General features: G+C 42.6%; 1 protein-coding gene across 33 annotated transcripts in view; it reads left to right on the forward strand.

The window, feature by feature from the left end:
• The window catches only part of CCDC171 (coiled-coil domain containing 171), a 258,335-nt gene that overhangs the window by 128,200 nt on the left and 106,089 nt on the right, over nt 1-24,046 (forward strand). For 30 of the 33 annotated variants that reach the window (XR_006290939.1, XR_006290938.1, XM_043546855.1 and 27 more), the window contains 2 exons: nt 13,512-13,657; nt 14,969-15,023. The exons of 2 other annotated variants lie outside the window; for them this stretch is intronic. Coding sequence is in view for 29 of the 31 variants with exons in the window: in XM_043546855.1 (XP_043402790.1) it covers nt 13,512-13,657; nt 14,969-15,023 (201 nt within the window). In the remaining 2 variants the exon portion in view is untranslated. Of the gene's footprint in view, nt 1-10,957; nt 11,087-13,511; nt 13,658-14,968; nt 15,024-24,046 lie in introns of those variants that run through there. One more of the 33 variants, XM_043546874.1, reaches the window with a different exon arrangement.

The raw sequence follows: 24,046 nt of genomic DNA on the forward strand, positions 1-24,046 counted from the left end.
GTAACCATGTTACTACCTTGAGATGTGCAGAGGGAATCAATAGACCTATAAAACTGCATGTGATTTTTTTTTTTAATGTTCTAAACCCCATTTTTTCTAGTAGCTTGAATATCAATGCATAGGACTTTTCTGGTGCACCTGATATACAAGTCCCTTATACTTAGTCTTTTTTTTTTTTTTTTTTTTTTGACCTAAGGAATGCTACTTGTAGGACGTATCCTGAGGGTGTCTTTATTTTTCACCTTAATCAACTTTTCCCATGATCTCCCTTTCCTTTTGTGTGAAGTTTAAGGATATAAAGATTCTTTTTTTATCTTATGGTTGTGAAACCCATAGATAAACCGATGCTGAAATGGCTGTTCCAGTGGAATTTGTAATTCATATCTCATTGGCATGAAGTAAGAGAGAAATTCCATCCTACCTCCATTTGACCTTGCTCAACTAAGCAAATGTTTGCATCTGTGACCAGCTTTGTTTGTGGTTTTCCAATAACTTTTCTTTCTTGCAGATAATTTCTTGACTGTTTTTCTACTTGATGTTAGTTGTTTTCAAGGGTATCGTATTTCAAACTTGTACCGTTCCCAGCCTACAGAAACTATGTCAGGATTTTCACCTTTTTACCATTAAATAATACGGTCATACGCAGGATAACCAATGGAAAAGAGAAATTTCAATTTCCCAAGGACAGGTTGTATGAGGAACACTTCCTGATAAGTCTTATGATAAAATGGCTTAAGTCTGTCTGTCTAATTTTGACAGCAAGATTGCCCTGTGTTTGGGGTTATTAGAGGTATACAGACAAGAACTCGTTTTTTAAAAATTGCCTACCAAAACAAATTCGTTTTAACTTGCATCCACGCATAAAGTAGTACCTATAATCCATGTATCAGAAAAATGTTATGTTTGGGATTTTGAAGCTCTAAGATCTCTAGAAGTTATATTTGTAAATCATATATTTTCACTGAGAATCGTGAGCACTCATACACTTGCCAAAATAAATTATACAACTATGTAGCTAGCTGTGCTGAAAGTTTTTTATCTTCATGTTGGATCATTGGTGGTATCACTGGTTTTATGGCCTCACCAAAGTCTGTTGAATGTAGTATATCACTTGTTGTTGCTATAGTTGAGTTAGCATCATTGGGGTAAAAAAGCCGATAAAATCCCAATGTACTTAGTGCCAATTTATCTTACCCTACTAGGAGAAACGTATTTAATCACTAATCTCATTTTACACCTTAGGTCTAACAGTTGCAGTGATTCATTGCTTTCAGTGATTTTAACATGTCTGCTTCAGGACCAAGTAGTGCCATGACCAGAAATGTGCTCGCCAAACTCTGTGTTGGCATTTGGTATGCCACAAAGCACATCCAGAGGGAAGGGAGATGCTTAGTCAATATGCCTTTATAGCCTTTTGATCTCCCTGTAGAATGCTGGCATGTAATGCAGCTCTGAAAATTCTTCTGCAGGATGAGTTAGACATTCATTGCGTCTTAGACTAGTTAAATTTTGTTTCACTGTGTTTGCACCTTGTGCCGAAAAGATTACACTGTCCAGTCTTAATTTAATATAAGGAATAGTATTAACCTGCATAGAAGCAGAGTGGCTGAAACTTTACAGTACAAAACATATTTATCAAATTATTCTTTTATTTGGTTTAAAGAGAGTAAAAGAGGGAATAAAAATATGTATGCATATCCCCCCCCCCCACCCCCGCAGATATTTAATGCGGCAAGATGTGGTTGGCAAAGTATTAAACTAAAATATGAATACACTAAACAGAATTTTGGGCAGACTTTGGAAGCAAATGTACCTGAATACAAATTTTAGATTTGGTCAGCACTATTCTCTGTAAGTAGGAGAACTCAGTGTTAGAATGTAGAGTGTAAACCGGTAAAACAACCTAAGCCCAGGGCCGGTGCAACCACTAGGCGAACTAGGCGGTCATCTAGGGTGCCAAGTGGTTGGGGGTGGCGGTGGAGCGGAGGTGAGCTGGGGCAGGGGGACGCGGGGAGGGCCGCCTGCAGCAAGTAACAGGGGGGGGCGGCGCACAGGGGAACTGCTCCCCGCCCCAGCTCACCTCTGCTTCCCCTCCTCCCCTGAGCACCGCCCTGCTCTGCTTCTCTCCCTCCCAGGCTTGCGCACCAAACAGCTGATTGGCGCCGCAAGCCTGGGAGGCAGGAGAAGCGGCAGCGTGCTCGGGGAGGAGGCGGAGCAGAGGTGAGCTGGGGTGGGGAGCTGCCGCACGCGGCTCCCCGGGCTGAGGGGAGGGAGGGGGCAGTGGGGAGCTGCTGCAGGGGGGGGCCCTGGCCCAAGGGGGGGGGCGCCTCAGGGTGGAGGGGGTCGGCGGGGAGCTGCTACAGGGTTCCTGGGGAGGGCGGGGGGGTGGGCGCAAGGTGGAAGTTTCACCTAGGGCGCGAAACATCCTTGCACCGGCCTTGCCTAAGCCTGCTTTAATACAGAGTAATATTCAGAAGATTTCTCATGTTCTGTATTCAATAAAATTGATAAACTGATAAAGGTAATATTGAAGCAGGGTGGAAACTCTGGGACAGATCCTCCACTCATGTGAACTGACACAGCTGGATCTGTCCTTGACTTCAACTGGCTTCTCATATTACAGTGTGTCACTGTTCAGCAAGATGGCTGCCAGGAAGAGGCTCAGAAATGGCAAATCAAACATGACAGCTGTATATTTTTACACTAAAAATCAATGGAATTCAATAGTAGCATTATTCAAAGTTTCATTTTAAACATACTGTTCAGTAGTAAATTGACATACAGTAAAAGCTTTGTTATCTGGCATGTTGGGGGAAATGGGGAGTGCCAGTTAATCAAATATTCTGGTTAAGGAAAAGTTATACTTACCCATGGAATACCAATGTTCAGAGAATTAGACTACGATAAAATGAATGAAGTATGAAATAGTAGACAGGTACTCACTAATGCAGTAGTAGTACTGCACTGCAGAGTGATTGGTTTCTTGAAGCCCTGAGGTGTATACAGGTAAAGTTTTCTATACAGTGGGTTATCTTATGACACTACATACAGCTTTTACTGTGTTATTTAGGAGACAGATTCAATCTATTTAACACAAGAATGCTAACACGCATACAAAGTTGGAATTAAATCTTCATTATTTCATTACTTCATTATTAGTGAGGACTTTATCAACCTTGACAGTTCTGAACCAATGACTTGAAGGTGAAAAGACTCTATGCCAGAGGTGGGCAGACTGCAGCCCGCAGGCCACATCCGGCCCACGGGACCGTCCTGCCCAGCCCCTGAGCTCCTGGCTGCGGGGGTCTAGCTCCCGGTCCCTCCTCTGATGTCCCCCCACCCCGCAGCCTCAGTGCTATGTGCCGCCAGCGCTCTGGCTTGCCGCTCCTGCCGAGCAGTGCGGGTGGTGTGGCTGGCTCTGGCATGGTAAGGGGGTGGGGGGTTCCGGGGGGCAGACAGGGAGCAGGGGGTGGTTGGATGGGGCGAAGGTTTGGGGGGGAGGCTGGATAGGGCATGGGAGTCCCGGGGGGCCTGTCAGGGGGCTGGGGTGTGGATATGGGTCGGAGCAGTCAGGGGACAAGGAGCGGGGGGGGTTGGATGGGTCGTGCATTCTTGGGGAGGCAGTCGGGACAGGGAGTGGTTGGATGGGGCAGAGATTTTGTGGGGGGCGGTCAGGGGATGGGGAACAGGCAGAGTTGGATAGGCGTGGGAGTCCCAGGGGGTCTATCAGGGGTCGGGGGGTGTGGATGGGGGTTGGGGCAGTCAGGGGACAGGGAGAAGGGGGGGCTAGATGGGTCGGAGATTCTGAGGAGGGCAGTCAGGGGGCGGGAAGTGTGAGGGGGCAGATAAGGGGCAGGGGCCAGGCTGTTTGGGAAGGCACAGCCTTCCCTACCCCGCCCTCCATATAGTTTTGCAACCCCGATGTGGTCCTCGGGCCAAAAACTTTGCTCACTCCTGCTCTCTGCAATAGCCTACTTGTTCTAATACTGATTCCCTAAACATCCAATATTCTATTTTAGAGCCCATTCCTATTCCCATTGAAATATATGGCAAACTCCCACTGACTTCAAATGAAAGAAGGATCAGACCCTTATTCAGTATTCCTTTTAAAGTAGTGATAGGATTAAAATTGTTGCTTTTTCCACTTCGTGTTTCAAAATAATTAGTAGAATTTATTTGGTATTTTTCTTTTGTGCTGGATTATCCCCATTCCCCTGCCCGAAACTCAGAATTACTGGAATGAGCCATCATATCTCAGAAGTATCCCAACCAAATCAACAAGTGACTCAAGTGCATCAGAAGAACATCTGTGAAGAGTCATCATAGAATCATAGAATATCAGGGTTGGAAGGGACCTCAGGAGGTCGTCTAGTCCAACCCCCTGCTCAAAGCAGGACCAATCCCTGATCAAATCATCCCAGCCAGGGCTTTGTCAAGCCTGACCTTAAAAACTTCTAAGGAAGGAGATTCTACCACCTCCCTAGGTAATGCATTCCAGTGTTTCACCACCCTCCTAGTGAAAAAGTTTTTCCTAATATCCAACCTAAACCTCCCCCACTGCAACTTGCACAGTTGGTCTGTCCTGTGACTTGGAGATGTCACTGAGAATGCTAGACCAGTCCAATGAAATCCTTTTGATTAATTTATCTTCCAGGGAAGGAGAATATCATCAAACAGTTTGCACCCCATTTAAATCAAATTTATCAAATGTTAGAATAAACCGTGAGAGATGGATTAGTGGGAAGAGAATAGGTGAAGTGGTCAAAGGTGAATGAGAACTAAACTGATAATATAGCTATGTCATTTTTCATATTATTCCAATAGTTTGTGTGTATTTACACATGTACGTTCACAGTGATTGCTCCTAAAAACTTCCTAATTTTGCTTTGACTAGTTTATATTACTGTGATATTATCTCTAATTAGTATTTAATATTCCTCAAGTTTTCCCTGTGTTATGAATACTATCCTAATGTTATCTACTTACCAAAGACAAATAGCTTTTAGGGTACTGTGGATGTATGTATTTTACACACTATGTATGTAATAATAAAATGATTTCTCAGAACAATTTCTTGACATACTGCTCACTCATTTATAACTGTGTAGGGCTGGGGTCTCATTCAATAAGGCTATTCTTGACAGTCAAAAAGGGCATGTTCTTCAATTGAGTTAGCTCAACATGATTGAAAAACCCTTTTTAGTGCTACAATACTGCTAGTTAACTTGCTCTTAAACATGTTAGCCTCTGTCTTAACGAACATTTAGAATGTTTTTCTGTCATGTAAAGCTAACTCATTTGAGCTTAAACCAATTTTTGCTCATTAAAACAGGGCCACAGTGCAGACATTTTGCTGTTACTTTAATCAGATTAGATTTCCTGCTGGGAAGTATGTTAAGACCTAGGAAATGAAGTTTACTTTTGAAATGTAGAAGAGGAAGGACCAAGTAGACTAGACCATCCCTGACAGATGTTTGTCTAATCGGTTCATAAAAACCTCCAATGATGGGGATTCCACAACCTCTCTTGGTAATCTGTTCCAGTCCTTACCTATTCTTATAGTTAGAAAGTGTTTCCTCATATCTAACCTAAATCTCCCTTGCTTCAGATTAAGCTGGTTACTTCTTGTATTTGGCCCGACATGGAGAACAAACTGATCACCGTCCTCTTTATAAAATCCCTTAACATATTTGAAGAGTGTTATTAGGTCTTCTCTGAGTATTCTTTTCTCAAAACTATACATGCCCAGTTTTTTTAACCTTTCATCATAGGTTACATTTGCTAAACCGTCTATCATTTTTGTTGCTCTCCTTTGGACTCTCCAATTTGTCCACATCTTTCTTAAAGAGTGGCATCCAGAACTGGATATAATACTCTAGCTGAGGCCTCACCAGTACTGAATAGTGTAGAACAACTACCTCCTGTGTTTTACATATGACACAGCAACTAATACACCCCAGAATGATGCAGTTCTCTTTTCTTTTTGGAGTGCTTGCTCATGTCCATTCCATGCTAGGTGTGTGCATGCCATGTGCATAGTTGCCAGAGATTTTCCCCTCAGTGATATCTGTAGGACTGACTCTAGTGCCCTCTGGAGCCACGTGTGTATGCACTGGTACAAGGAGTGCTGCCGGCCCCGCTCCCTCTTAGTTTCTTCTTACAGCCCATGACGGTTGCCTGGAACAATCCTCCTTGCTCTTGCAAGGCTTCTTTCCCAGTTTGGACATTTCTGTCATATATTGTATAGTTATTGTAGTTAATGTGTATAATTCTTAATGTTAGTGTATATAGTAGTGTAAATAGGTGTCCCTGTCATGGAGTGACTTGCACCCCCTAGGGCTGGGTATGCCTCAGTCTCTGGGCTTCAAGCTATGTACCTCCTGCAGAAAGCCAATGCCAGTGAGTGACCTTCACTCTAGCTGTATCAGGGAAACTCACATTAAAGAGACATGCCAGATATGCAGCGCTTCAGACCGCGCACTCAAAAGGAGAGGAACATTCATCTGGCGGCCTTTTTCATGGAGGCAGCCCTCAGACCAGTCTCAATGCCGAGCGCTTTGGCTTCCATCCGAAGTGTTCCACTGGTACCATGCTCTGCTCAACGCTGTTCTCCATCCCTGGTGCCAAGGAGGAAGCATATGGCAGACTCCTCCTTCTGTGCCCCCACCTCAAGAGGGCAGAGAAGAAGTACTATGTCCCAGCCAATGGGTTTGAGTACCTTTACTCATCCCTCCCATGGGGGTCCCTGATAGTGTTGACACCAAATGAACAGGACCGACAGGGGCAGTTGAATGTTACCCCCAAAAATAAAGAGACCAGGAGACTGGACCTATTCAGAAACAAGGTTTATTCAACAGGTAGCCTCCAGTTGTGTATCTCCAATCAGCATACTGTGCTGGGAAGGTATGATTTTAACCTGTGGGATTCATTGTCTAAATTCAAGGATTCCCTACTGCAGGAGTCGAGGCAGGAATTCACGGCCATCCTAGAGGAGGGCAAGGCGGTGGCCAGGATCTCCCTCCAGGCAGCCCTGGGTATGGCTGACTCAGCAGCCAGGACTATGGCACCAGCGGTCACCATGAGGCGCTGTGCATGGCTCCAATAATCGGGCCTCCCTCATAAAGTGCAGCAGTCCATCCAGGACCTCTCCTTCGAGGGTACCTTGCTGTTCTCCAAGCTTCATGGCCTCAAGGACTCAAGGGCCACCCTTCACTCCACTCCTCGGGCCTGCCTCCAGGAAGCATTTTAGGCCCCAGCAGCCTCCCAGGTTCACTGCGCCCCCCAGGCAGGATCCCTACAAGAGAAAGGGGAAGGGTTATAAGCGATACCAACCCATACCTTCTACCTCAGCCTCCCAGTTGGGCTCACCTAGATATCCTGGCAGGGCCAGGCAGGCCTTTTGAGGGTATGCCTGAGGACGGTATATCAGTCTTGATGCCAGATCGCACCTTTTGTTTTGGACCGCCTGTTGCCCTTTAGCCCAGCATGGCCGTATATAACATCGGACTGGTGGGTACTCAGCACCATAACAGTCAGTTACACCCTCCAATTTTCATCCACCCTTCGCTCTCACCTCTGACCACATTCATCTTCAGGGACCCTTCTCACAAGCAGCTTCTCGTCCAGGAGGTGCAAGCCTTCCTCTGGGTGGGGGCCATAGAGGAGGTTCCTCGAGACTTGAGTGGGAATGGATTTTACTCTCAATATTTCCTAATCCTGAAGGCCAAGGAGGGGTCCAAGGCGCATCCTGGATCTGCATCGCCTAAACAAATATCTATAGAAACTGAGGTTCTGCATGGTCTCCCTGGCCTCCATTATTTCTTTCCCAGATCCAGGAGACTGGTATGCTGCCCTCAATTTAAAGGACACTTATTTCCACATCTCCATCTTCCACGATCTCACGGGATTTCTTAGGTTTGTGGTGGGTCAATGCCACTATCAATTCACTGCACTTCCCTTCAGCCTGTCAGCAGTCCCACAGACTGATCAAATGTTGCTTGAAGGCTCAGGTCCAGCACAGCATTGGTACAGTAAGGGCCACCTTTCAGGCACTAGGTCTGTTGATAAATTTGCAGAAGTCAACTCTGGTCCAGGTTCAGAGGATAGAGTTCATTGGGGCAGTGCTCGACTCAACTCAGGCCAACGCCTACCTACTGGAGACCAGATTCTGAGCTATGTCGGATCTGATCTCCAGGATCAAGACCATCCACTAACAACTGCTCCGGTCTGCTTCAAACTGTTGGGTCATGTGGCGCATGTACCTACATAGGGCTGTATGCAAGGCTACGTCTCAGACCTCTACAGGTGTGGCTGGCGTCAGTCTACTCCCCAAGCAGACACCATTTGGACTAGACACTCAAGATTCCACCTCAGGTCCTCGCTTCACTGACCTGGTGGAGAGACCCAGGATCTGTAATGAAAGGGGTACCCTTTGCTGCCCCTCATCCATTGGTAACTGTAGTCTTGGATGCATCAGATCTGGGGTGGGGAGCCCCCTTCAACAGACTCAAGGCTTCTGGTCCCAGGAAGAACTCTCCCTGCATATAAGTCAGGGAACTCAGGACAGTATGCTTGGCTTGCCAGGTGTTCCTTCCCCAGTTCTCAGGCAAAGTGATGGACAAAATTGCATCAATGTTTTACATCAACAAGCAGGAAGGGCTCAATCTTCAGTCCTATGCCAGCAGGCCCTGGCTGTTAGCTATTCTGGGCCTCTCTCACACTCTCTTGTTGGAGCTCCTGTTGTTTGTATGAATAATTAAATATTGATTGGGCCAGAGAGCAAAAGAGCGAGTGACTCTATAGCCTAGTGGTTAAGCCACTTACTTTGAGGTTGAATAAAGTTCTTTCCCACATGTAGGATAGCAGAGTTAAACTTTGATTTCTGTTCACAACTTCTTATAAAAAGTTTCCTAACTACAAAGAACCTAAGCTGTGTAGGAACAAAATTATGCAGGGGTCTTCTAACTCAGTGTACGTGCTGCCCAAGAGATTTTTCTCCTATGCAATTACTTACTTTGCTGTTTCCACCAGCAAATTGCTGTTCAGTGCTCACCTTACAGGGAAAAACAGCTAGATTCAAGTACCTTCCTCTGCGGAATCTGATGGAAACTCAGTTTATGTATGAGGTTTTTGGTGGTCTACAGATGAATGAACATGATTGTGTGGTGAATGAGCATAAGAATAGCTAAACATCTAAACTAATTAGATCAAATGACTGCTTATTAAATGTAAACAAAATGGAGTTCAGTTTTTAAAAGTTGGTTTGTTCCTTTGTTCTTGAAACTGAAAACTCAGCATCTTTGTAAAACTATGTGCAGGCATAGTGGTTTTTTTTTTTTTAATCTTTCTTTCTTTTTATCATATTTAGCCTTAACTGTCTAAAAATTGAAATCGTCCACAGCAACATTTCAAGATAAATGCACTATCAGTCTTGGAAATTTTCTTATTTTTGTAAACATTAAGACCCAGGGAACAAAATAAGGGCTATAGTGTGGATTAAGTGAAATATATCAAGGCTGTTCTTTTCTGATAACTGAACCTGAAGTGACCTTTCTCAGACACAATTACAGAGCTGTATGTTTTTCCTTTAATTTCATCAGGGGTTTAATTAGTATACAAATAAAACTTCCCTTATCTTCCTTTCTACCTAATTGGCTTGTCTTAGCTTATATATGAAATATGTGAAAGTGGGCTGTAATTAGGGTGACCGTGTTAACCTTTTTTTCTCAAATGTACTGTTGCCTAAAGGCCTCAAGGCCTAGAAACAGTGCTTGGATTATTGCTTTGCAATCACTATGGCTGTCCCATAGGTTTTCTCATGAGCAGAAGGGCTTTGGGTGCTGCAGGTTCCCACTGCTTAACGGGATCTTCATTCTTCTCCCCACTAAATGTTTATTGATTATCTCACTGTTCCACACTCAGCCTCCAACAACTTAATATCAGGTGACAGTCAGGAGAGTTCTCCAAGTAATTAGAGTTGAGCATTGGGGGAACAATTAGGAGCAGAGTTATTAAACTTGATTTATCCTATTCTCTCCTGAACAGTTTCTTGGATATCTGAACATCACACTTTCACAATCTACCCTGGTTGAGAAATTAGTGGCTCACCTGCTGCTTATCATTGTTGCCTTGCTGCCTTGAGGCACACCCTCTTGGTTTCAGTCACTCAGCTGAAAATATTAGAGTCCATAAAGTTTATCAAGGGTTTTAATTAGATCAATCTGAAGAAAGGGGAAAAAAGGCTTAGCAGCTCTTCCTTTAAAGCAGTATAAACGGTGTTCAAACAATTTAAAAGGTTTGACTTTAACCCACAATGGCAAGGAATTTCAAACATAAGGCTGAAACTTTTGTCTTTAAATCACCCATTGTGCCTAAGCATGGGAGCTTTTGTGGCAAATACAATTGGTGAATGTTTGAAGGCCTCTGCAAATTGTTCCCCAACTGTTTAAAATAATAAAGCAACCGAGCATTAAGAGCTTTCACTTTGCCATGTTTATTTTCACAGTCACCTGTTAGTAAAGGTTGTACATGATGGTACCACCTGTCACGATCAGGACTGGCTGCCCCTTTGTCCCTCTTATGGTCTCTTCTGAGTGCACCTCTTGAGCCTTCACGTCTCCCAGGAAGAATCCTGCCGTTCTGCCACTCTTAGACTGGACCCAAGGTTATAGTACCCTTTGTACCAGCTGTGATTACTCAGCAGGTTTAAATGGGTTTGGCTACTACCCTGTGGGAGTTGTGACCAGCAGTGAGTACATTTACCCAAAACAGCCTTTTTAAAACAAAATATCATCTATCTTACCTAAAACACTGTAACCTCTGAACTCTGGGGGGAGTCAATCTGCTCCGCAACAATGTCATTCTCTGCTTCCCCCTTAACCCTCTAACATTGTCATAAGAGAGTCTGTGTTGTTAAACCCCTCTGAGGCTTTTGATCCTTTTCTTCACCCCCACACAGAGGCTGAGCCCTCCTGTGGAAAACATGCCTAACAAGCCCTGTAGGGGGCTGAGAGGATGGCATCACTGGAAAGAAAAACCTGCAGCACCAAGTCTCAGAGCCCAGGTCAGCTGACTTGAACTCAAGCTACTGGGCTAAAAATAGCAGTGCAGACATTCCCACTCCGGTTGGAGCCTGGGCTATGAGACCCAATGAGGGTCTCCCCTACTCTTATAAAGAATTCCATGGGATTTTTAATAACCACAAGTGATCTGAGCTTGGAATCTATATCTTACGTAAAAGAGGGCTTCTCTGGCAATGCAATACATTTTGGCTCAATGCTGAAACATTGGCTTGGTAGTGCTGACTTTGAGAGAAGGTTTCATAAAACAGAGTAGCAGATTCTACAGTACCTAAGCATTGACAAAATTAAACAGATTTGGTGTGACATTTTAGTTTTAAATGCTGAATTTCATTTCTTTTGCAGGTGGACATTATTTCAATATAGTTTTATATTCTTTAATTTCCTTTCTTTGGGACAATTGTGTCTGGCTGTATTTAGAAAGATATAAGTGCTATTGACTTTTAGCAAGCCTGAGGTATCTTCAGATTGGTTATATTCTCAGTGCCCTGTCAGTGTTTACCAGACTTTTGTGTATACTTTTCTTAACATACAGTCATAGTATGCTATGAATGCATGTTCGTGGCACTCCACATTCAATATTATGGATACAGAATATAAACTGTACAGAACATTCTTAATATGAAGTTACAAAATACACTCAGAAGCCCTTTTGAAAAGTTTGCAAGGTATGGATCATTATTATTAAATGTTTAGTTAAAATTATATTTGAAAGATGAATATTCTATACATGTAGTAGCAATTTTTAAAACCCCTCTATCTTGGCCAATGTACATGATTCCTTTTTTAATTTCAAAAGGGATTAGTCCACAATGGAAGCAAAAGACGTAAAACATTTCTTTTTTAAATGAATGATTACCTTCCAGAAATTCAAAAACAGAACTCTAGAGCAATACATTTGTCCTTTTATTTTATTTATTTATTGATCAGGAAGATATTCTTCTAACTTGAAGATCAAACAATTCGACTAAGCAGATTTTCTTTTTTAGGAGAAGCAAAATCTTACTATTTACAGGCATCAGAAGATCTAGGTTCTGCTCCCAGCTCTGCTACAGATTTGCTAACCTTAACCTTAACCTCTCTGATCCTCAGCTTCCCATTTGTAAGATGGAAGTTGCCTACTTTCCCATATATCTGAGGCCTGATTGTCAGAAGTGCTGAGTGTCCCCAGTTCCCACTGACTTTAGTTGGAATTGTGGGTGCTCAGTGATTCTGAAAAGCAGACCCTTAACTCATTAAAGTTTCTAGAATGTTGAAATCCTTAGATAGAAGTAACTATGGAAATGTAATTTACTATACAAATATAAAAACTCCTGGCTCCAGAACTGAGAATGTATCCCCTAAATTTGCAAAGCCAGCATGCAAGGACTTAGCCCTGCAACTGCACAGCTAAATCCCACTACATTGTTTTGAAAAATTTGTGGCAAACTTTCTATTTAACATAAAAGTAAGCTTATAGCCAACTCCTTTTTAATTTTTTTTTACATACTGAAGAGACAAAATAGATGGTCATAAGCAAAAATACAGAAACAACATATTACCAAAATGTAAACATATTGCTAACACTCCTGTTTGTAACCTTAAAGATCCCTCCTAACAAAAGGAAGAAGGAGAATTGGAGCAATGAATTGAAAGGTGTTATGATCACTATATCACATTATAGCAGAAACAGTGAAAAAACCTTGACTGCAGTTTTGCTAGTCAGGTTTCTTATTGTTCAATTTACAGTGCTATTTGACATCTATTGACTTAATCTGAATTAATTTTGAACACTAGGCTTTAATGCTAAGTAAGAGAGTGTTGGGTACACATTAGGGAACAGAAACATGCAAAATATGTTGGAGATCAGAAAAGTCATAAAATAGTTGATGTACTATAATGTGATGTGTTAGACATAACCTGCAGTTTAGTGAACACTGATTTTGCACACTAGAAAAACTGTTGGATGGTTCTTTATTTTTATGTTGGACTCTCTCCTTTCTGTTGATTTCCGTGAGGTGGGTAATACTGATCAATATTTAAATGAACAATACTTTGCATTTTTCTTTTTCTTTTATCCGTAAATTGCTTTAGTACGAAGTATTTTTACTTAATATTTATTTGGGTTTTTTAAAAAGATGATATTCCTGATATTTTCATGTGCCCAGAATATGGTGTTTAAGTATTGTACCTGTAGCATCTGACTTCAATTCAGCAGATCATTTTGTCTGTTTATAAAACATTTATAAATGTATGATGCACTAAAAAAATTAGATTTCTGTAGTGTTGGTAAATAAATAATACTTTTGGTAGAAAAATTGTAAAACCTTGGTTTGTAATGGCCCAAATCTACTTCACAGTCAGTCTGTATTCCTCTTTGTTTAATAGCCTATGGCATAAATTGGAGTTAATTATCAGGGCTGACAAGTAACTCTGCTTTCTGTCTGCTGGCAGAGTCTCTCCGAGGCAAAGATGGAGCTGAGAAGAAAAGATCAATCTCTGCGTCAGCTCAATAAACATCTTACCCAGCTGGAGCAGGACAAGCGTCGACTGGAAGAGAGCATCCACGATGCAGAGAGTGCCCTCCGCATGGCAGCAAAGTGAGCACTGGGACCTTAGGGAGATCACTTAAAACAGACAAAAGATCAATTCTTACTTTCATGCGCAGGGTTTTAGCTCTAGATAAAGCAGTGGTAGAAAACAAAAGTACAGTGCTCTCTCTCTTTGAAATTCAGTGATATATCCTCTAAAAAGAAAACTCTTAGTTCAGCCTACTAAGTGTATATTTTATATAATAATCCCAGACAAGTGCTCCACTATCTGTAATAACATGAGCATTTTTGTTTGGCTGTTACAAGTCGGAGAATGTATCTTCTTCTTCAAGTAGTGTCCCTATGGGTGCTCCACTTCAGTGCATGTGCACCCCTGCACCTTTGATTGGAGATTTTCAGTAGCGGTGCACGTTTGGCCTGTGAATGCGCCCTATACATCCTCATGCCCCGTACTGAGGTTCTACAGAACTGCGTGGGCGACCTACCCTCCGTTCCTTCTCTACTGTGTTTGGCCTGAGATAGTGTTGAGCGTGCTCGCTTACTCAAGCCTAGCTTCTAGTGTAGTTAGTGTTAGTTTAGCTTATTAGTAGTTTGTTGGGGGGTCATTATTTTTCCTTCTTTTTCATTTTCCCCCAATTGAGGGGTTATTCTAGACTTCTGTTCTGGGGTATGCCAGGATCCTGAAGCTTTAAGAGGTGTCTTTCATATTGGGAAGATACGCGCATCAGTGGTGGACGTTCTCAGTATCTCCACTCTTTAGGAGACACTCATGTCCCCAGTATGTGTAAGAGCTGCACTTCCTTCAAAAGCAGATCTCGAAAAAACAGGATATCAAATTTGCATTACTGATGATGGAGCAAGCCCTAAGACTTTGAAAAAAAGATTTGGTATTGAGGACCTCTTTGGACAGCTGTACCGAGCTAGTAAAGGTTCTGCCTCGAAGAGGTCTGTGCCACTGGACCCTGCTGTATCCCTGGTACCTATACTATCATCTCTTATCTCTGCATTGATACCAACAGAGTCAGACCCTGGACATTCTCATATCGAGTGATTGGTTTCTGTGGCATCAGTGCTGAAGCTGGCCTTCACAGGATCTCATCTAATTCCAGTCTATGTACTTCCGGTACTGCATGAGTTTAGACACTCAAAAGACCTCCTTGTCTCCAATGAGCCAGAATCCCCGTTTCTTTATTTTGGGGGTTAAAAGATCTGGAGGAATCTAAGAATAATACTTTCTGGGTTGTTTAAAAAAATTTATAACATGAAATTGTTGATAAGATATTGGGATTGGCAGAAAATTAGCCTGTCTTTACTAAAGCCTCTGTTTCACTAAGGCTTAATTTTTCCTTCTTTTAATAGAGATAAAGAATTCATTGCCAGTCATATGAAATCTGTGGAAGCCACCCTACAGAAGGTGATGTATTTAGCACTTTCATCTCAGTTGTATTTGTATTTCACGTCATGCCAAGCTTTTGGAATTGTTTATTTTCAGGAAGGCTGATGGTGGGAGTGGTTAAAATGGTACAAAGACTTATTCATAATTTTAATTAAAGTATCAAAAGATCTCCCCCTTCAACTCCTTTTGCCTCCAGAAAGCATTCAGAACAGGAGTACTTGTGGCACCTTAGAGACTATAAGGTGCCACAAGTACTCCTGTTCTTTTTGCAGATACAGACTAACACGGCTGCTACTCTGAAACCTGTCAGAAAGCATTCAGTTCAGCAAGTCAAATGTCTTAATATTGTTGTTGACAGGTATGTTCCTTTTATTTTTTTTAATGTGAAAGTTGTTACAAACCCTTTCCCCTGAGTACTCTTTATGCTTGCTAAAGTAAATTAGGATGCTACTGATCATCCCAAACTATGTGTAATTGCTCTTGAATGATCTGTGTATTCACTGAGTGAGGCAGAGGTCATTCAACAAGGGCCCATATCAAGTGGTCATAAAGCGTTTGACTTCTCGTGCTCTACTTTAATCCTTGGTAATCATTAAATAGAATTAGAAAAAAGGGTAAACTCTGATGCACAATCTAAAACATCACAGTGATTTTAAACCACTTTTTAAATTGAATAGCAATCTAAAGTGGACCCTTTGGCTTGTATTATTTTGCTGCATTGCAGTGTCATCTTGAATACCAGCAAGACTGAATGTATTGAGTATATCTCATTTTTTAAAATTACAAATGCTATTGACAGTTTGTGGGTGTTTTTCCTTATGACACAGTGGAAATCAGATATATTTCTACTATCTTAGGATGTTAGTTTTCCTCGTCACAAAATGTAAACCCCAAGGAGCAACATACACCCTTCTTAAAATTTTATTTTTTGAAACAACCAGAATATTCAAAAGCTGCTGTTTACTTATTTTTCACTTAAAATAAATTACTCTCTCCAGAGAGAATTGCCTCTGAATATCTCCAGTCTTGGGAGTTTGTTTCTACACCACAAGTCCCAACAAGTAGGAAGCGTGCAATGTGCCCATTCTTTCATGGTTCCAAATTTTTGGTGCAGGGTGCATAAGTGATATGCTTTCATATGCCTTCGGTTCTTTTCCTGATGCTATAGAAAACAGGTCTTGGAACCATGGCTTCTCTTTGAGGAGAGAAGTAGCAGTACCTTTCCCTATTTCTTTCCTGTTATGTTAGTTATAGTTGTATACAACTTAGCTAGCAGGTCGTTGTGCTTTGCAGCACAGGAGAAAAAGAAGTTAAACTTCTGCTGCTGCTTGACCTCCTAAATTCCTAATTATCAAGTAGTAATAGGTTTCTTCCCCTTTTGGGCCACCTGCCTGATAGAGTAGAAAGAAATCATGTGTGTCCTGATGAAGACTGAGAATCAGTGAGAACGTTACTAGTTTACGATGTATCGGTCACAACAGCAAATCATAGTAATGGCTGTAAATAATTCATAATCTAAGTCCTTTGGCCTGTCCCAGAAAACCCAAGCCAAAGTATTGGACCTATCTCTGGAAGTCTGTGAAATGTAGTAGCCCTCATCACTGTGGTGTCTGAACATCTCACAAACATTAATGAATTTATCTGTACAGCATACCCCTGCGGTGTATAAATGTTTATCCCAATTTTGCAGATGAAGAAATGAAGCAGACATAGAATACAAATCAAGCTACAGAAGCAAGCAGTTGTTTTATTCCTATTATTATCAGGGCACTCAAAAGGGCGTTCTTTTACAAGTAGAGGAAAAATGTGAAATAGCACTAGGGAGAGGTGGTCTCTCTTCTCTGCACATGTCCACTCATCTCTCCTCCAGGGAATGATTCAGGTTTTCAGACCTGGTTTCTCTGTTCAATACACCATTACCTTACCTCTTGATCAAGCAGGACCTTCTAACCCATGGAGATACTAATTGTTTCCAGACACCCACTTATGCAACAGCCACAGATCTACATGTTCCAAAAATTTTTTTTTGATGCGCGGAACAGAAAATCTGTAGAAAATCATGTATCTATGGGCTTGTCTACACTTACCAGAGGATTGATGCTGTGGCGATCAATGCATTGGCAGTTGATTTAGCGGGTCTAGTGAAGACCCACTAAATCGACCACTGATCGCTCTCTCGTCGACTCCTGCACTCTACCTGATCTAGAAGAGTAAAGGGAGTTGACGGGAGAGTGTTTCCCATAGACATTGCATAGCATGGACCCCGCGGTAAGAAATGAACGTAGCTTAGATTTAGAGTTACAATATTCATGTAACTCAAATTGTGTAGCTTAGATCGACTTTTCCCTTTAATATAGACAAGGCCTCAGACACCAAGATTTTCTGCAAGGTGGAGTAGGTGTGGACCTGAGTCCAGTAATGTTGATTTAAGCATGCATGGTTCAGCCATCAAGTGTTCAGTATTCAGGCTCCAAATTGTCACTAATTGATCACTCACAAGGGTTGAACTCGTAGGTCTAGTTTCTGGATGAGCTAGCCTATTTTTCTTAAAGGGGAACTCTTAATAGTTCTGTAGGCACTAATTGAACTTATACCTAAGTATTAGGGTTGCCAGGTGTCTGATTTTTGACCGGAACACCTGGGCGAAAAGGGACCCTGGCGGCTCTGGTCAGCATTGCTGACTGGGCCGTTAAAAGTTTGGTCACTGGTGCAGCGGGGCTAAGGTAGGCTCCCTACCTGGCTCCACATGGCTCCCCAGAAGCAGCGACATGTCCCCCTCGTCTCCTAGGTGGAGGCGTGGCATGGGGGGGCTCCAGGCACTGCCCCCACCCCAAGTGCTGGCTCCGCAGCTGCCATTGGCCGGGAACCATAGCCAGTGGGAGCTGTGGGGCTGGTGCCTGTGAGTGGAGGCAGCGTGCACCGCACAGAGCCTCCTGGTCATGCCTCCACCTCAGAGCTGAGGGAAATGGCGCCTCTTCCGGGGAGCCGCCCAAGGTAATCACCGCCTGAAGCCCGAACTCCAAACCCCTTCCTGCCCCAGTCCTGAGCTCCCTTCCACACCCAAATTTGCTCCAGGAACCCACACCCCCTCCCACGCCCCAACCCCCTGTCCCAGCCCAGAGCCCCCTCCTGCACCCTGAACCCCTCATTTCTGGCCCCACCCCAGAGCCCACACACTGAGCCCAGAGCTGGTATCCCCTGCCAAACCCCTGCCCCAGCCCAGAGTCCCCTCCCGCACCCTGAACCCCTCATTTCTGGCCCCATCCCGGAGCCTGCACCCCCCGTCAGAGCCCTCACCCAACCCCTGCCCCAGCCCAGTGAAAATGATCATGAAAGTGAGGGTGGGGAAGAGTAAGCGACAGAGGGAGGGGGAATGGAGTGAGCAGGGGGTGGGGCAGGGGCGAAGCCTTGGGGAAGGGTGCGGGGCAAGGGTGTTCAGTTTTGTGCACTTAAAGTTGGCAACCCTACTCATTATACACAGACATCCCTATGTTAAGAGAACGTTATTATGATTGGAAAGTCAAGCACTCAAAAGTTAGGAAACAACAGAATTAAGGGTTTGGCCCCCTTGTGTATAAGCATTAGGACAGTCTATGTTTACATTGTCACATATTATTTTTCACAGGATTTCTGCCTCTATCAGTATGCAGTTTTGCATTATCCTCACTGTTCACTGTGTGGCCCCATTTCTTATTTTCTGCACACTATTCAGTCCCTGCTCTGAAGATAGAATTATAAATTTCCTCATGGGCTTTTCTATGGCACTCACCACAATAGTATCTTAAAAAAAAACATTAATTCATTATTACAATGCTCCCCTAAGGTGAGGGGGGCAGCATTATTATCCCCATTTTACGGATGGGGAGCTGAGGCACAGAGAATAAGGTGTGATGGGGCAAGGCCAGATGGCTATAGAAAAGTAGTGGGAGATAGATATATTAGCTCCAGGCTAAACAAATCCCTGGTACCAGGATAAGTGAAATGGAAGCTGCTCCAGGTCAATTAAGACACCTGGGGCCAATTAAGAACTTTCCAGAAGGCAGGGAGAATGCTAGGTTGATTGGGACATCTGAAGCCAATCAGGGGCTGGCTGAAACTAGTTAAAAGCCTCCCAGTCAGTCAGGTGGGGGTGCATGTCAGGAGCTGTGGAAGGAAGTTGTGCTGTTAGAGAGGCTGAATACTACACACCATATCAGGCACAAGGAAGGAGGCCCTGAGATAAGGGTGAAGTGGAGCTTGAGGAAGTGAGGGCTGCTGTGGGGGAAGTAGCCCAGGGAATTGTACATGTCATGTTTCTAAAAAGTCAGCTACCATAGCTGATACTATTAGGGTCCCTGGGCTGAAGCCCGGAGTAGAGGGTGGGCCCAGGCTCCCCCCCTCCCCATTTGCCCCGTGATTAATCACTGAGACTGGGAGACAACAGAGACTGTGCAAGGAAGGATAACTTCTCACCTCCCTTGCTGGCTTATGATGAAAATGGCTCAGTAGGCAGTGACCCTTGTCCCTAGAGAGAGAAGGGTTACATAGAGGGTCACAGTGAGCCTCTGAGGCTAGCAAAATCCACCAGGAAACACAAGACCCACGGAGGCAAGGACAGAGCTTTGGCACAAAGGTTAAAAGTTTCCACTAATTTTGGATGTCCAATTTGAGACACCTAGGACCTGATTTTTTCAAAGTGCTCAGCATTATACAGCACTTTATATGTTCAAAGCGTAGTTCCTGTATGACTCCATTTGCAGCTGTGAATACTCAGCACTTCTGCAAATCAGACCCCAGTGTATCAAGTTGGTTGCAGAACTCCTGGTATCATAGTCCAGACAACAGTGAGGAGGGGGCTCTGTTGAAGTGATATACTCTGAAAGATTACTTGGGTGGAAAGTGATCTTTCTTTCAACAAATCCTAAAATATTAGTATTATTTATATCCGGACAGATAAGCTGGACCTTTCTCTATCCTTCATTTAGATGTTAAGAACCTTTGTCATTTTTGCTGTCAACACATGTTGAAAATTTTTCATACAGAATTTTTGGTTCCTTCTGAACTAGTTTTTAAATATGCATTGGTGGGCTTTGTTTACTAGATAAATCTATCTTTTAAAAAAATCTAAAATTGTATAATCTGAAAGTCCCCCTGCCCTCCTTCTCCAGGTTAGGAGGTATCTTTTGAGGCTCTGGATAAGTCTGCTTTTATTAGGTTGGTGTTTGGTCTGAAGTGCAGTTTTCTGTTCATCCTCCCAGTGGAAGGCAAATTATTTGGAGGGTCGGGAAATGGGTTAGAGTTTTTGAGCTTTGTGGACTGGTTTCTTTGTGTGGATTATGGTTGGTTGGCTGGCTACTGTTTGTGTCTGTGTTGGTTTGCATTTTTAATTATTTGTCAAGGCACCCCGAGTTTGAGGTAGCTGTTCTTTTATGTGTCATACATTGAAATGTTTGTTTTTATTTATACTGGATAGCAGCTGTCTTGCACGGTTGATTGGAAAATTTATAACAGAATCATCTTTGTTTAATCTAAAATATTAATGGCATATGATACTGTTTGTTTTTTCAATTACATAAAAAAAGTTTCTTGTGTCCATAATGAGGACGGATCCTTTTTGACTGGAGTGTCACAACAAAGTGGAAGAGCCAGAGAATTTAAACTAAAGTCAATGTTGCCATCTCTCATAAGTTTACTATGTGACTTGTGATATTTGCTGTTTTTCTTTAAACTCCCACTTGTGGACTGGAATCAAGTGAGTTACATGATAATCTTGGATTTCCTTTAAAAAAAAAAAAAAGGCAATTTTTTAACCCTTATGCATGTGGAAAAAAGTTTGAAAACATGGCTTGAGTGTACCCCAAACATATGAAAAGCAGAAAGCAAATAAAAAGAAGCTCCTTTTTTAAAATCTCATGATTTTAAGCCAACCACATGACTATAAGGCCTGACTCATAATTTTTGAATGCTTGGGACTGGAAATACTGTAAGATGTTCCATACTGGGAACAAAATAGCATTAACCACAACTGTATTTACAGTGGTCATCTATACCAGGGCGTGATTAACCCATTTTTCATTTAAATAAATAAACTATAGAAAAAATGTGACTAGCACAGTTTTTTAAAAAAAATATTTAACTGCACTGATCAGCAAAATTCTCCTAAACTCTAATTTCAACTTCAATTCATTGTTGTAAAAGTTAATACCAGAGTGAAGTGTATGCTATAATAATCAAGTTTTTCATAGGTTATACTTAACACTTGCTCTTCTCTTCAAATGTAATTGTTCATACTTTTCTTGACAAACTTTTTAAAGAAGTTTGTTTAAAAATCTAACCGTATATTAAAAATTGTATTATGAAAAACTTGAAAAATTCTCAAACATTTCCCACTCAAAAGATCATAAATATTTTAGCATAAATATGTGTGTTGTATTTAAGTTGACAAACCATATTTCATTAATACTTTATATATTTCCTAGTAATACGACATTACTGCACATGCTAAACCTGTTCTTTTTACTGACTAACTTTATAAACACAGTACTTGAATTACCAGTTATAATCATAAAACCAGCCAAAGCAATAGCTGAGCTCCAACTCTGCTGAAATCCTCAGCCTTGATTTCACATCTCCTCTCAACGTGACTGTTGTAACTCCCTTCTCTGAGGCCTCTCTAAATCCTGGCTTTCCACACTTCATGTGCACAATCCTGCCATGGCAAATCATCCCAATGAGTCCATTAATGGCCATAAAGTTGTGAACACTCCCCCTATACTCTTAACTGCTTTTAACCCAGATGCACCTTGTAAGTTGGTGGTGTTCTGACCCTCATCCAACACCACTCGCTATTGCCAGCGTAGGCTCAAAAACTTGCCCTCTTCTTGATGTTTAGCTTTGTTAATGAATTAATACAAAATAAACAACACATGCTCAAGCCCAGACCCTAGGTTTGTCTGCCCAGAGAAGCCTCTCCTTTAGTCCTGATCGGTTAATGAGCTGCACCTGTCACAGTGAGTTAGCAGAAATCATTTAGCATCTCCCAGCAAGGTTCCTACACCTGTTAACAGAGTAACCCAGCTGCCCTTCCTAAAGTGGCATGTTGAGAACAGTTCAGAGATCAAACACGGGTCACCAGTGCGAACAAGGGAACGCGGGGAGTTAGGCTGGAAGCAACTCATCCATATCTATAGAGCAGTTCACAGGTTTAATAAAGTTCTGCTTGTTCAACTTAACCTGCATTCAGCTTCACCCTGTGCTAATGAAACACTCAGGAGCAATTCTCCTCCCACACCAAAATCCCTTTTTGCATTACATTTTCAATTCATAATCACATTCATACACATTTCTTCTTAAAACAGTCATATTCAAGTGTCACATGTAAGAACCAAAGGACCGGTGTTGGAACCCCCTGCTCTATACCCATCAACTGTCTTTTTTTCAAATCTCTCTTGAAAACATCTCTCCTCACCTTGTCCTCTATTCCTAATTTCACTTTCCCTTTGCTAGTTTTTTATTTTAACTTTAACTGTATTTATTTTTATAATGCATATGGGGGATACAATTTGTCAGAAAGAATGGTTAAAAAAAGTAGCAGCTATTCTGTACAACTGGTGTGTATCTTTATGTATATGGAAAGTAGATTAGTTTAAATATTAACAGGATATTTTTTCTTGTGATTCCTTACATTTGTAGTTTAGTGTGTAAAAGTGTACTGTTGTCTAAAGGTCTCTAGATGAGAACTTATAGAGAAGACTAAATGACAAATATATTGGCTTACTGGGCTGTTTCACATAAGCGTAACTGAGAACAAGCTTTGACCCTTCAGCTGTAATAATTTTTTTTAAAAAATCACTGTTAAAGTTGGGAGGCTTGAATTAACCCTTTTTTGTTTTTCTCCTCAGAAAATCAATGCAACTATGTGTGTGCAGGGGTGAGATTCTACTATATGTTTTAATGCTAAATTATTTTTCTGAATACAGAACAATGGGATAGGAGGAGTTGAGGTGGGACTGTGGATAGCTTTAAGAATTACTAATGTGATAGCAAGTCTTGAACCCCCAATGCTAGGCTGCTACCTCGGGTGTAGTCTGTAGTGAAAAATTCATTTACTTTGTGGCGATTGTTTTATGGCCTGTAAGAAATCCAGTTTACAGCAAGGTTTCAATCCAGCTCGCAGTGTCCATTTCACTAATACCCATTGCAAGTGACACTCACTGGCATTGTCTGGGTGTACCGAAAGAAGGACAGGAGACACCTGATATGGATTTTAATCAGGCCGCAACTTTATTATATAGATGTCTGGGACTACCTGGCGGATAAAGTGTACAGTGCAGGCAAATCCATGTCTGTTCAAATCATTACCCGGGGCTTTCACCAGCCCCCCTTCATTTTCCATCCAGGTCCCCCTAGCCAACCCATGGCTTGGACCTTACTATCCACCCCCCTCGTAGGAGGGTTAAGGTGGGCTCCCTGCTGTACCAATCATAGGAGCCCCCAACCCTGCCCCCACACCCCTGTTCTGTTCCTTTATCCAGCACCTCCTTTTAAGTACTTTACCAGGCCATTTATCTGGTCACTGGATGCCTTCCCTATGGAGTACCTGCACTGGACATCCAACACAAGGAGGTGCCAGCAATTTGCTTGGCTGCCTCTCCCCAACCCAGTTGGGTTCCCAGACATCTCCCTATGGCCTCTTTTATAGCAGCCCCAATAGGTGAAGCCCCATTCTCCCGAAAGATCACATTGTCCCTTGTACCATGCCAGGATGGTCAATGGGAACCAGCAGCTGGGTTGTCCTTGACCAGGTACTGCAACAACCACCCTTTGCAGTGGGCAGTATAGGTGACCAGCACTCTGGATCCTTAAACTGAAAGAACTCATTAACAAACAACTTCTTGCATAGCTCAACTGTGTGCCTGGAGCCAAGAATCTCCATGCCACCGACTACATCATATGCCGAGGTTCCATAGAGCCAGCGGCATCTGCTCGGGTTCATTGCTAGCTCCTGGTGCAAGCTCACGAAATCTGTCAAACTGGAAACGAGACAAGGCGTCTGCTATGCG

The sequence above is a fragment of the Chelonia mydas genome, chromosome 5 (assembly GCF_015237465.2).
Source record: "Chelonia mydas isolate rCheMyd1 chromosome 5, rCheMyd1.pri.v2, whole genome shotgun sequence".
In the NCBI taxonomy this organism is placed as follows: Eukaryota; Metazoa; Chordata; order Testudines; family Cheloniidae; genus Chelonia; species Chelonia mydas.